General features: G+C 41.8%; 1 protein-coding gene across 9 annotated transcripts in view; it reads left to right on the top strand.

Annotated features, from left to right (window-relative positions):
• The window catches only part of TIAM1 (TIAM Rac1 associated GEF 1), a 357,972-nt gene that overhangs the window by 321,745 nt on the left and 21,674 nt on the right, over window positions 1–14,553 (top strand). For 8 of the 9 annotated variants that reach the window (XM_058522998.1, XM_058522997.1, XM_058522995.1 and 5 more), the window contains 6 exons: window positions 3,327–3,506; window positions 5,073–5,141; window positions 5,449–5,574; window positions 10,428–10,536; window positions 13,735–13,914; window positions 14,005–14,123. In XM_058522998.1, the coding sequence (XP_058378981.1) occupies window positions 3,327–3,506; window positions 5,073–5,141; window positions 5,449–5,574; window positions 10,428–10,536; window positions 13,735–13,914; window positions 14,005–14,123 (783 nt within the window). The remainder of the gene's footprint in view (window positions 1–3,326; window positions 3,507–5,072; window positions 5,142–5,448; window positions 5,575–10,427; window positions 10,537–13,734; window positions 13,915–14,004; window positions 14,124–14,553) is intronic. The other variant, XM_058523001.1, reaches the window with a different exon arrangement.

The raw sequence follows: 14,553 nt of genomic DNA, 5'->3' as shown, positions 1-14,553 counted from the left end.
TGGCAACAGATGTTAGCTTAGGTCCAATCTTCTTGACCAAAAAAAAAAAAATTCCGTTAAGAACTTATAAATGAGACCACTTGACAGTATATGCATTATAACTTATAATTCTATGTTTTTTAAATTCTTTATTTAAATAACATAATTGACAGTAAAAAGATTACATCCATTTCGACTCAGTTCCTTGTGATAAACCTGAGAGTTTATACTTTGAATCAGAGAACAGGGTTCTCTGGTTCAGGGAGAAACTGCTGTGCCCCTTTCTCAACTTCAGAGGCCACCTGGCTAAGTCTGTCCTAGGTTTAGGAATATGTTTATTAAATAAGGGATGCCTGGGGCCGGCCCCGTGGCCTAGCGGTTAAGTGCACGCGCTCTGCTACCGGCGGCCCGGATTCAGATCCAGGCGCGCACCGACGCACCGCTTGTCTGGCCATGCTGAGGCGGCGTCCCACATACAGTAACTAGAAGGATGTGCAACTATGACATACAACTATCTACTGGGGCTTTGGGAAGAAAAAGGGGAAAAAAGGAGGAGGATTGGCAATAGATATTAGCTCAGGGCTGGTCTTCCTCAGCAAAAAGAGGAGGATTGGCATGGATGTTAGCTCAGGGCTGATCTTCCTCACAAAACAAAACAAAAAAAGGAAATCTCAAAGTATTTATGGTGAAAGAGAGGGAATGAAAACCCAGAAACTCCATCCCATACCTTCCATTATGATACCCAGATGTAGCAATAATGACAAGTCAGTGTGGTGTGAATTGGGAGCATAAAGGGTAGTGTCTTTTGAAATTTCCTGCCTTCGATATGTGTCAGAGCCCCAAAGTGATAACTTTTGCCTTTTTTTTTAAAAGTGTGGGACATCCTTGGTATAATATTTGAGGACATTGGCTTTCACATGGCAACTTGTCTGCATGATAAAGCTGTAGAAAGGGGTACTGTGTGTCTGATGGGAATTCAGTGGCGGATTTATTGTGAGTAGTAACTTTCATGTTAATTTGCATGTAAAGGACAGACAGCTGTACTTATTGTTAGGACATTAAGAAAAGCATTGTGTAAGTGAAGGTACCAGTTATACATTTGTTGTGTTAGGTTCCTCTGCCGAGTGCCAGATCTAAGCAACAAAGGAGAGTTTGGGGTAAGCTGGAGGGCAGGGCTGTTAGTTGTCAGCCATTGTCACCATCTGTCTGTGGGATTTTCATTTTGGTGAGGTTCTTCTTTTCCCATCACATCTATGTTATGATGCAGTTGCCTGTTACAGTTATCACTGGATCATCTAAAAGATATGTGGACATTTTTGTTAAAATGGATCTGTTTGTTCTTTTTTTAATTTTCAAGACAAAGCCATATTTAACTGTATATTTAAGGATGACGTTGAGTTCGCACAAACCTGACATAACTAAATAAAACTGTGTACCTTATTTCTACTAAAACAATCTTTGATTAAAAACAAGTAGTCTTTTTTTAAGTGTCTGAAACTCACAATTCCATAGAGAACGTTGAACAGCGCCACTGACAGGTGACTAATACTTTTTGGCAAGTATGACCAATGTTAATGCCAGCAATAAATAAGCTGTGGTCATTGTAAGAGAGTTGGAATAATAATTATGGATTTGGGTCCTGGCTCTCCCCTTCCTTGTCATAACATTGCTGCTAAAGCGTCCTTGTTAGGTTCTCATTTCCCACGTCCTTGTACTATCTTTATTCCAGGCTTCCTTCTCTTTGCAATATGCTAATGAGGGAAGGCCTGTTAATGTTGGCTGCCTTCCTCTGTGTTGAAAAATTGCCCCCATGGAATATACCCCCTTTAGCTCCTCCCCAAAATGCCAGCCTTGACTTCCAGCTCTGTGCACCAAGTGTTTTGGGGAGGATGTTCTCATGTTCCTCCTGGGTAGGTGGGTGATAGAAGAAGTAATTCTTTATTTGCACAGGTCTTTATTGGAAATACTTCCTGCCTAGGGGTGAATTAGACAATAGAAGCAGAGAAGTATGAGAAGGCAGCCGTGACTTCCAAGGAGATATCCATCAAACATTTGTAGAGTGGCACATTTGAACAAATATTAATAATCTAGATTTTGTGCTACAAAATAGCCTCTGGAGTAATTCTACAGAGAGCTTTAAAAAATAGTGACACTTGCTTGTCCCATCCCGGAGATTCTGATTGAATTGATCTGGAGGGTGCGCTGGGCATTGGGAGGCTTACAGGCTCCCCAGGTGAGTCCATTATGCACCCAATGTGGAGAACTGCTGGTCCCGCGGGGTTTTCAGCAGCCTACAGCCTGTGCTTTGGAGAACTGTTTTGCATAACTTGAAAAGTTGGCATTTTAGAATCCTAGAAACTTCCACCTGAATCATCCCAGGCAGAGATTGGGTGGAGACTGGGCTGTCCCATTGAAGCCGTGCTCAGGGCCCAACACCCTTTAGTCTTAGAGGGGAGTGGTATCTTATCTTTCTGCCTTTGGAGAAGCTATAGAGGTAGAAACTTTTTTTTTTTTAAATATATGGTAGTCTGTCATTGTCTAGAAAGTTGGCTCAGTGTCAATTTTTAACAGAGCCAGGAAGAATCTTAGCTTGTAAAATCGTCTTCCAACACGGCAAACGAAGTATATATAGCACACTTAACTGGGAGTCTGATAATTAATTAGCCTCACATTTGGGGTGAAATGCACTTAACTTCTCTGTATCCCCGTCTCTTCTCTTTGGTATGCTTCTTGCCGTGGTTAAGAAGACAGGCTTTGGGGCCGGCCCCGTGGCTTAGCGGTTAAGTGCGCGCGCTCCGCTGCTGGCGGCCCGGGTTCGGATCCCGGGCGCGCACCGACGCACCGCTTCTCCGGCCATGCTGAGGCCGCGTCCCACAAATAGCAACTAGACGGTTGTGCAGCTATGACATACAACTATCTGCTGGGGCTTTGGGGGGAAAAATAAATAAATAAAATCTTAAAAAAAAAAAAAAAAGAACACAGGCTTTGAACCACACGGCCTGGTTTCCAGCTGTGTAATCTTGGACGAGTTACTTAACCTCACTGGGTGTCTCAGCTGTTACATGGGAATGATAATAGCCCTTATTTACCATGTAGGAGAATTAAATGCATCAGATCAGTGCCTGGTCTGCGGTGAGCACTCAGTATGTTAGCAATTGTTACTATGGCGGTTTTGCGCATTCAGTGAGCTCTCATATGTGTGGAGCAATTTGGGGAAACGAGAGATGTAATTCGTGTGTGTTAGTTCATTAACCGGGAAGAACCCCTTTAGGAGGGACAGTTGTCAGACAAGCCTCTCTAATGAGGGATAACATCATCTGCCTTGCCTTTTAAACTGTGCTCTGAAGAGTACGGAACAGGTGGCCGCATTTTGTCGCAGTCTGCATGAGATGAACCCCTCTGACCCGAGCCCGTCTCCGCAGGACTCGGCCGGGCCTCAGCTGGCCACCATGAGACAGCTCACGGACGCTGACAAGCTACGCAAGGTGATCTGCGAGCTCCTGGAGACGGAGCGCACCTATGTGAAAGTACGTGCTGTTTCCCTGCCTCTGTCCCAGCAGGGCCTGCCTTCCGTCCTCCTCTCGAAGGGGGGAACTCGGTGTGTTTATAACCACAGAGCTAGATCATGATGATGAAGAGTATCTTGGTCTCTCCTCTGGAATTTGGCCTTGATTCTGAATGTTAAGATCTCCTATTACGTTTTAAGGAGCACATCAATTCTTATAGCAATTCATTAATATATATAATTGATCGATTGAGAAAGGAGATGATGGTGAATATTAAATGATCCTTCTGACCTTTCTAAACATGTTGTTGAGCTAAAACTAAAATTGAATTTAATTTTGGAAAAATTTAAGGGTATTATCTGCAAAATCAAATTTGAGTCTAGGCAGAAGGTAATTAGGTCTGTTTTCTTTGTATTATCACTTGTTCTGACATTTAGTTATATGCCTATAACTATACAATTTATTCCTATATAGTTTATAATATATATAACTATTGTTTAGAAATGATTAAAGAAGACAATTTAGGTGATACAAGCAAATTTTATATTTAACACTTGACAAAGTGGACAGTCTCTTTGGAGGACTGTAAAATGGGGCAAAAGGCGAGAAGCTTTTATAGGATAAAGAATACAGAACAGGGGCCGGCCCGGTGGTGTAGTGGTTAAGTGCACGTGCTCTGCTTCAGTGGCCCCGGGGTTTGCAGGTTCGGATCCCAGGCGTGCACCAACACACCAGTTGTCGAGCCATGCCATGGCCGTGTCCCATATAAAGTAGAGGAAGATGGGCATGGATGTTAGGCCAGGGCTAATCTTCCTCACCAAAAAAGAAAAAAAAGGATACAGAACAAGGAAGAGACAAATAGAAGATATCTGATTGGCTGGCACAACACAGTCAGCCTTGTTTGGGGTGAGAAGGCCCCAAGTTGGCTTGGTGTTTGGGGATTGGCTGACTCGATACACTGCGTTTCTGGTCGAGCAGAGCATTCACAGGGACATGAAAGTTACCTGTTTCGGTTTGCTGATGTGGCACCCTGGGGAGGAGCAGCTCCATCTTGGGCCTAGAAAGTTATTTCAACACTGTATAATTTATAATATATTCCTATAAGTATATAATTCCTGTAACTATAATAATTGTATAATTATATATTCCTATAACTGTATAATTTAGTAACATATAGTTATATGTTACAACAGAATGATCTGTTTTTAATGATCTATTTTAGTCGTTAAATCGGGGGTCAGCAAATTATGGCCCTTGGGCCAAATCTAAGCCCTCTGCCTATTTTTACAAATAAAGTTTTATTGGAACACGGCCACACTCATTCATTTATGTATTCTCTATGCCGCTTTCCTATTACAATAGCAGAGTTAAGTAGTTGTGACAGAGACTATATGGCCTGCAAAGCCTGAAATATTTACAGAAAAGGTTGGCTAACATCCGTGCCCATCTTCCTTCCGTATCCTTTTTTAATGGACCTTAATGACCTAAAGACTATAATGTTAGCATTTGGGACATAATCTGTTTTTTCTCCTTTAGATTCTTTGTAGACTTTTAAATGTGCTAATGAGGTATCCTTTCAACCCATAGGACTTAAACTGTCTCATGGAGAGATACCTAAAACCTCTTCAAAAAGAAACTTTTCTCACCCAAGATGAGGTATGGTGGAAATTGTCTTAACTTTGTGAGGGTCACTCTACAGTTTGACTTGGTGACGAGGGAGGAGTAGGGGGCATGCACAATACTGAAAGCATTTTGTATTCATTTAATTGTAATAAGTAAGTCAAATTATTGCCTATTAAGCTCTTGGCTTGTACTCGGAGGGTAAGAAGCTGCCCCCACCCTCTGGTGTTAGGATCGTTATCTTAATTGATGAGTATTGATAGAAAAACGTTGAAATCAGATGCAAATAAGTTTCTGAACACTAATGAAATATGAGGTAGATTAAATTTTTTTCATTTTCCAGCTTGATGTGCTCTTTGGAAATTTAACTGAAATGGTAGAGTTTCAAGTAGAATTCCTTAAGACTCTAGAAGATGGAGTGAGACTGGTACCTGATTTGGAAAAGCTGGAGAAAGTTGATCAATTTAAGGTAAGTCTCATCCTCAGTTGGTCTAAAGTTGCCTCCTAATGGTGGGTTATCCAGCAGGGTAAAGTTGAATCTCCCAATAACACGTTGTAGGAGGCATTATACCGTCTTTGATAAGTTCTTGTGCTCATGGTATTGAGTTTTCTTTGGACTTCCAGTGAAGGTCAATTCCTAAGGGGATTCTGGAAGGAGAACTGTGTCTTGCTTGTCTGGCTAAGGTAAAACCAGTGCCATCAGCTTCATTAAACTGGTGTATCTGCTGGCTTCTACTTTGAAAGAGGTACCAACGTTGACCTTTTGTTCTGTTTAGGCGGGGGCCTTTAATACTTGCTACTAGCAAATTAGACTAGCACCCTTGGTTTCCCAGTAAATGAATTAATTGATCCTGTTCAAGGAAACTTTGCTTAATGGCACTGCTTATCATTATCTAGGAGGAAGACAATCTTCCAGCACACAGTGTCCTTGCAGCCTTAATGAGGATTTATGACTAGTGCCTCAGTGAGGATGCTTACAGCTTATTTCCTCCTCCTTGTCTGGCTTTCCTTTATTGCAGAGATTTCCTGTACTGCACTTCCAATCGACAAAGCTCATTGATTAATGCACGATAGTGTTGGCTTACGTCACCCACATGTACTTTTAAAAAACAGATTAAGTGAAGTGTAATTGACATACAATATACTGCATATGTTTAAAATCTACAAGTTAATGAATTTTCACCTGTATACAACTGTGAAACCATCACTGAAATCAGGATAATGAACATAATCATTGCCTCCGAATGTTTTTCCCTGCTCATTTGTGATTCTCCTTTCTCCTGTTCTTCCTGCCTCTGAGCCACAGGCAACTATGCTCTGCTTTCTGTTACCATGGCTATTTTGCATTATGGAATTTTATATAAATGGAATCATGCAACATATACTCTTTTTTATGTGGCATCCTTTCCTTGGCATAATTATATTGAGTTCTATCCATGTTGCTGCATATATCAGTATATCAGTAGTTCACACTTTTTGATCACCTAGCAGTATTCCATTGTATGGATGTACTACACTTTGTCATCTGTTCACCTTTCTTGGGCATTTGGATTGTTTCCAGTTTTTGGCAATTACAAATAAAACTGCTATGAACATTGTGTACAAGTGTTAGCGTGGATCTGTGCTTTCATTTCTCTTGGATAAATAAATACCTATGAGTGGAATGGTTGGGTCATATGGTAAGTGTATGTTTAACTTTTTAAGAAACTGCCAAACTGTCTTCAAAGTGGTTGTATCACTGTGCCAGTGTACATTCCCACCAGCAGCTCCTCCCCACTCTTAAGAGGTCATGGATACTATTTTTCATTTTAGCCATTCTGACAGGTATATAGTGGCACCTCACTGTCGCTTTAATTTTAATTTCCCTAATGACACGACAGTGAGCATCTTTTTATGTGCGCATTTGCCTTTGATATATCCTCTTTGGTGAAATGTCTATTCAGTCATTTGTCCATTTATTTTATTGGGTTGTTTGTTTTCTTTTTATTGAATTTGAGAGTTCTTTCTATATTTTGAATGTAAATCCTTTCCCAGACATATGATTTGTAAATAGTTTGTCCTTGTCTGAGGCCTGTCTTTTCATACAGTGGCTCTCAAAGAGCAGAAGTAGTTTTAAATGTTGATGAATTCTAGTTTTCAAATTTTTCCTTTTTTGGGTCATACTTTTGGTGCCATATCTATGAAATCTTTGCCTAAACCAGGGTAATAAGACTTTTCTCCAGAAGTTTTTTAGTTTTGGGATTTACATTTAGGTCTCTGATCTGTTTTGAATTATATTTATTATGGTATGATGGTTAATCAAGGTCAATTTTTTTTGCACATGACTATCTAGTTTTTCTAGCACTATTTCTTGAAATGACTATCTTTCTGTCCTTTTCCACTGAATTACTTTTGCACTTGTGTTGAACTTAAGTTCAGTTGTCCATATAGTGTGGGCCCCCATACACTTTGACTCTCTTCTAACACTTGCAGAAATCTGGCTATGTCATGTCACCACACAAGTTTAAGAACTGAGGGGAAGACTGCCCTGTCTATCTCAGTATGTCTTTCTATGTCGTCTCTTTACAGTGCCTCTCTTCAACAGGAGCTATTTAGAACACACACATTCACGCACTTAAGTATATGAATATATACTTATGTATAGTTATATATTTTCATTTGGATATAATTTCAGACTTAGAGAATTTGCAAGAATAATACAAAGAATTCCTGGATACCCTTTACCCAGATTCCCCATATGTTAACATTTAACCACATTTTCTGTATTCTTTCTCTCCCTTCCTGTCTCCTCTATGTGTGTATGTGTGTGTGTGTGAGTCTGTGTGTATATAGAATACAATTTTTTTTTCCTGAACCATTTAAGAGTAAGTTGTAGGCATAATACCCCTTTACCCTTCAATACCACATATAGTTCATTTTCTTGTGTTCAAAAATTGCTTTGAGTAAGTTCATTTTCTTCCCTCTTCAGGGGAGAAAATGCCATCCATTGAAATACAATTTAGTTCATTGATTTCTGTTTGTAATGATATATATTTTCTAAATTAATAAAGTAATTAATAGCACAGAAGAATGCTTGATGAGGGCCAGGAGTTTGTCAGTTCACCCAAAAAGTTGCTTGATGAGGAGCATAATAAAATGCATAAAGACATACCTTAAAACACTTGGTTTTAATACCTAACATTCATTATATTCATTTAGCATTCTTTTGCTGTGGGGCCAGTTCACTGAGGTTAGGTCCAGTTAATCACTTAAGGAGAGTTTGGTGAACAGAACTCTGATATGGACATGACTGTATTATGAGCAGAGTTATTCTAGGGAGGAGTTGGTACCTTGCTTCTAATGCAAGTTCACTGTAAGGGGTCACTGTTCTAAGTTATATTGAAGTGGGACCCTCTTCTGTGATCTTCACTTCCTGGTTTATTGCATAATCTGACGATCTCCATTCCATCTGTAAGGCAAGACAGCTGATGCACAGTGAATATTCATGGTCCGAGGGCTTCTCCCCAGCACCTCTGAGTTAGCTTCTCCACAGTCAGTGTTCGCTCCCAAATCTGTTGGTTTCCACTGTTGCTGCTTTGTTTAAATCCTGATTGTATATTTGCCAAAAATATAAAAACTTGTTAAAACGTTCAAATCGTGTTGCATGGAACACTAGACCTAAGGCAGTATCAGAAAAAAGTTGTTCTGAGGTCAAATAAGTTTAGATAAAATTTCCGCATGGAAATTTGCTGTGTCATCAGCCTCTGAGAGGCTCTGTGAATCCTGCGGAAGAGAAATGCAGGGGAAATGCAGTCTTTGTGTATAAACCCCTCATATTTGTGCCCTAAGATCATTTTTTAAGGCCAGAAGAGTAAATGGACACCTTAATGTTCTGTCTGTGGTTGCTATATGCTAAGTGCTTAGTGAATCAAACGAATGACTTGATATGGCTCAAGCGAAGGGTTACATTTACCGCTTGTTCTTCCATACCTTTTCTTGTTTAATCATTGAATGTGGCTCAGAGAATAACTATACCTACAGAGTCAGACTGTCCCCGCTGATACCCTCTCAGTCAGAGGGGTGAGGTTGGGGCAGGGGACCCTTAAAAAGTAAAGGAAGGAAGTAGAACATGGAGCAAAAGAATTTAGGCCTCTAACTGCCAATTTTATGTGGTTCATAACCTGTTTTTAGTAGACAGTCTATCAGAATTCTCTGCGTTGTTCATTAGACAAGTTGCACTTTGAGGAACCCAATTTATCACTTAAATCCAAAACCTTATTTTTTTGTTTGGGGCCTAACTTTTAATTCTAAGTCTGAATAGGAATACCTCTCTGTGAACAAGCCTAGATCAATGTGAACATATAGAAGATATTTTTCTTGGGGCTGGCCCAGTGGCATAGCGGTTAAGTTCACAGTGGTGTCGCAGTTAAGTTTGCGCGTTCCACTTTGGTGGCCTGGGGTTCGCTGGTTTGGATTGTGGGCGTAGACCCCCTCACTGCTCATCAAGCCATGCTGAAGCGGTGTCCCACATAGAAGAACTAGAAGGACCTACAACTAGGATATACAACTATATACTGGGGCTTTGGGGAGAAAAAAGAAAAAGAGGAAGATTGGTAACAGACGTTAGCTCAGGGCCAATCTTCCTCAAAAAAAGAAAAAAAGATATTTTTCTGAGGCCTGATCATTCATATTTATATTTATATAAAATGTGTAGGATAAAAAGTATCCCTCCTCAGGCATATTAAATTACTAACAGGGAAGATCCCCACCCAGTTTTGATCCTTTTGGGGCAGATGGTATGGGCTGGGGAGATGAAACCTAATTCTCATAGTTGAACATGTTTCTTTCTAAGTGTATTTCTTATGTTCTTATCTGGTCCCTGCTAGAAGAGAGCGTGGTGTTGGAGAGGATGGGGTTAGTGATCAGGGGAATGTGTTTTCTATTTTTTGGGTATATGCATTTCCTGGCCTTTATTTGGTTTGTCAGTTCTTCCTCTGCACAGGAGCTGAGAGAATTCAGATTTCTGCCTATCCCAAAATGCCATATATATTTTCTCGTTAATATTCAAACATCCCGGATAGGTCATTTAAAGACATCAGCCTAGAAAACCAGTGATGTCTCCACTGCAATCACTGAGAAGGCAAAATCCAGCATCTGTTACACAAATTGATAAGCCCACACCCTTTCTGATAGACAGTTTCAGGCCATCAGTGAGCCGAGAAAGGCTGTGTGACGGGTGTGAACGATGCTGATTTGTGGGGAGGGTCAGGCAGATGCGAGCTTCCTGCTATTTCCAGATGAGGAGGAACATGAACTAACTGTGCTTTTTCTCATTAAATCCAGAAAGTGCTGTTCTCTCTGGGGGGATCCTTTCTGTATTATGCTGACCGCTTCAAGCTCTACAGTGCCTTCTGCGCCAGCCACACGAAGGTCCCCAAGGTCTTGGTGAAAGGTAAGGCCTGTGAGGACTGGGTGGCATGTGGGCATGTCCATTGTCGATTCACATTTGTGTGGCCGACGGTGACTGGGGGCTTTTCGACAGAAATCTAAGTCATTAATGTGCCAGATAGACCTTCCAACAAGCCACAAATCAGGGTCCTGAGGAATGAAATGCATTAATATCTTGAATTAACAGTTTTGTCAGTTTTCTTATAATGAAAGTTTTGACTCAGGTAATTTGGGGCCGGAATTGATGGGTCATTTTGCAATGATGCAAAAACCTAGGGAGTTTAGAAATTCCCTGCTTTATACCTATTTTTCATCAATTTCCGTATAACCTACCACTCTTCATCTACCTTCTTGCGGAATTGCATCTTTCCCTCACCTACTTTTGTTCCTAGTGTGTGATAACAGCCGCCACCATCGCTACTCAGGTTGTTTCAGTTACTCAGGAAAATCGCTCAAGTTGCAATTAGATTTTGCACAGAACAGAGTAGAATTTTTATATTGGCAAGCTCCTTTTCCTAAGTGTTCTGGGAAGATGATGGAGCATTCTGAGAGCCTCCAGAAAGTCGTTTTGCTTCCATAGTTCAGCAGGTGGTTGTTGGTGATAGGTAAAAGAATTAAAAAGTCATTTCCTTGGTAAATGGTAGAACCAAGAGAAAGTTCGATTTCGGAGAATCTCTGGAAATCAGGCTGCTCCTGCTTAACACTTCCCTGTGGCTGCCACATAAACAGCTGCTGATCAAATTCCTGAATATGTAAATAATTTATGTATGTTATGCTTTGCTGCCCAAGAGAAGGAGCTTGACTTAATTTAAAACCTATTATAGGAAATATTAGTACATGCAGGTCTCTGGGTAACAAAAGACCCTGGCCCAGATAATGACATGCTTAGTAGTGGAGAGAGTCTATGCCACAGAGTTCTAGTTCAGCATAAAATTTGAAGGGAACCTGGGATTTTCCTTGTCATGCTGTCTGACCTAGACTGTGTTTTCGCACATGCCGTATTGGTCCTATAGCTCTGTGTGGGTCTTTTTACACTTTAACTGAATGCTAATTGTTATGAGGTTGTTAATGTAACAATTTTAGGATGCTTTGCTCTACGGTAAAATGATACACCCATTACCGTCCTTAAAGCAATTTGTGTTATTTTTAATCATTCAATTATATTAAATTCTGCCCCTGTAGATTTTTCTTAATGCAACAACATTATTTTTTGTGCCTGAAAAATATTATAGTATCTTTCAAAACTATCCCTTAGAGCATTAGGTATGGCTCACATTTTTCTAATGGCCAAATGTGCCAAGAGGGTGAAGAGAACTCTTTGAGAACAGAAAGTACCAGCTAGGATTCTTAACAGACTCACGGCAAGGTTGGATGGGAGTGATAATCCTGTAGCTCGTAAAGACCCGGGAACTATGCCCTCTTTTGCCCCGACGTGAAATATAGTTGAAGGTTAAATGCCCATGGCCATGTTTTTGGACTTGAGGATTTGGGGAGATTCCTAGGCCCCTTGTGGGCGTTGACTGAGACTTGGGAAGTCACGTGGGAGCCATAGCTCCCTCACGCATTGGCTTTGGGCCTGGACTCGCTTCCCTGACACGTGGGTCACTCCTTGGTCACCTCATGCCTAGTTTCCTTTTTCTTCATGGATTTGTTCTTTGGAAGGAGGAGAAATGGTGGCTGAATCCATGGAGTCTGATTCCTCTTAATGGGGCTTAAAAGGGATGAAAGGATTGTGGTCTTCGTGAGGACTTCCCCCCATGATGGCTGTTTTTCCTAATTGAATAAAGATAGTGAGAAGAATCACTTTACAATTTTGTAAATTGTACACAACATCTTCTGGTCTTAGCTCACACTCCTAATCACCGGAGACGGAAATAGATTTTTATCAGAAGCTTAAAAAAAACGTATGCCCACTGTTAAATCACTTTTGATATGTTGTCCTTTTTTCTTTCCATTTTTGGCCCTCACTCCAGTCTCTCTCCCCACCATTTCTTTGCACCCAGAAAGCATTAGCCTTGTCTTCCTAATTATCCCTTGGCAGGTACCTCTCTGCTTGTCTGGGGACCCACGACTCCCCAGGGCTGCTTTTCAGCCCAGCTGGGGCACAGATAAAAGCTGGGCTGGCGAGGAAAGTGCTGCCTGAGTTCCATGTGGTCAGATGTATGTTTCCCTCTGAGGTGACTCCACAGTCCTGGGTACCAGGGCCTGCTAATAGCTGGTGGCACTGAATTAACGCAGAACAGACCTTAAAAGGCCTTCACTGTGGGAGATCCAGCCTCGCTCCACTTACCCGAGCTGCACCGTGCTGCTGCTGCGTTTTTCATCCTGCCTTTTCTAAAAGAGGTTCTACCGGCAATGAAATGCTTAAAAGATTAGGAAAACCAGAGTAAAGAGTGTCTTAAAATGTAGACTTTCTTCTTATTCGGATCTGGCAAGGCCAACAGATCAGAAGATGATTGCCATTGAAAAGATAGTGTGTTACTTAGTTCCCGAGAGGAGGGGGCACGCCACGCCATGCAGGGCCACACTGGGAAGCACTGGGGTCGGTCAAGAGGCAGTGGAAGCGAGAGGGAAACGTGGGCAAGAGCCTTTGTTGTGGCTTCTCCAGGAAGGAACGGGTGAGGCAAGGTAAGCAGCCTTAGGATTGGCTAGTTTGAATAATTTTAGTGGGCTCTCGGGTGTAGGGGCTGCCCCGGGTTGTCTGGTAGCTGGCCCTGGGGTGATTAGGGCAGGGGAAAATTGGCCCAGAGTGTAAGAGCTGGTGGAAGAGAGTTGGGGGAGGGGGTGGCTCTGGACTGGTTGGTTTGCATGTGAAAGGTGTGCTCCCAGGTAAGTTCTTTAGTATCTCCAGGAATTGGCTAGCCCTGGGAGGGGCAGTTTCCCCAGGGTCTCGATGTCAAAATGTTAGAATGAAAAGACATTCTTAATACAAGGAGGATAAACAGCAGCCCCTGAAAATCTTTGTGTGTAGGATTTGCAAACCCTGTAATCTCTTAACTCATGGCCTCCTCCCAAATAAACAACTAACTCTGACTGTCAGGCCCTTCCAGTTGTCCCTCTGAGCCCCCCTCTCCTTCCCTCCTCTGACAACCCACTCTCCACCAAGTCCTGTAAAAAGGCACCTTGGGATGAGTGAGTGAAATTCTGAGAAGGGAGTCATTTGGGCGTTCCGCCCAGACAACCTGTATTTAAACTCTTCCAGCCAAGACCGACTCGGCTTTCAAGGCGTTCTTGGATGCCCAGAACCCGAAGCAGCAGCACTCGTCCACCCTCGAGTCTTACCTCATCAAGCCCATCCAGAGGATCCTCAAGTACCCGCTTCTCCTGAAGGAGCTCTTCGCTCTGACGGATGCGGAGAGCGAGGAACACTACCACCTGGATGGTAAGCCATGGCCCGGAATCTGTCCCCTGGCTCACGTCTCCATGCGAGTCTCTGACTCGCCTTGTCCTCTCGTGACCTGTTTCCCTCTAGTGGCCATCAAGACTATGAATAAAGTTGCAAGTCACATCAACGAAATGCAGAAAATCCATGAAGAATTCGGGGCTGTGTTTGATCAGCTGATTGCTGAGCAGACTGGTGAGAAGAAAGAGGTAAGGACTCCTTCCTCTCCGGACACCTGTCAGGAAAGCTGGGTTTGATTGATTGGTTTTTTGAAAGGTGTTATTTGTAAGTAAAATAGTTATGAAGATATTGCTTTTGTTGGTGGAACTTTTATCCTTTATCCAAGGCTACACTGTGAATTTTTTTTCCTCAGTTGAATTATTTCTTAATATAGGAAACGTGTTCCTGATTCTCACCCCTTCACTCTCAGGACCTCTGGTTTTGTTCTATATTAAGTGTGAGAATGAACTTCCATTACTATAGCCTGGGCTGTTTCTATAAGCACCATTAAAGGCCTAAGCTATATCCCCAGACACTAGAATCACTGGCATGTAGTATGTGCTTGATAAATATTTTTTGAGTGAAGCAAAGTTTCAAATGACTCTGAATCTTTTTTTTAAGTCTACCCGATAACCTACT

The sequence above is a fragment of the Diceros bicornis genome, chromosome 27 (assembly GCF_020826845.1).
Source record: "Diceros bicornis minor isolate mBicDic1 chromosome 27, mDicBic1.mat.cur, whole genome shotgun sequence".
NCBI classification, from domain to species: Eukaryota; Metazoa; Chordata; class Mammalia; order Perissodactyla; family Rhinocerotidae; genus Diceros; species Diceros bicornis.
Note: the sequence above shows the minus strand (reverse complement) of the source record. Positions and strands in the feature narration are given on the sequence as shown.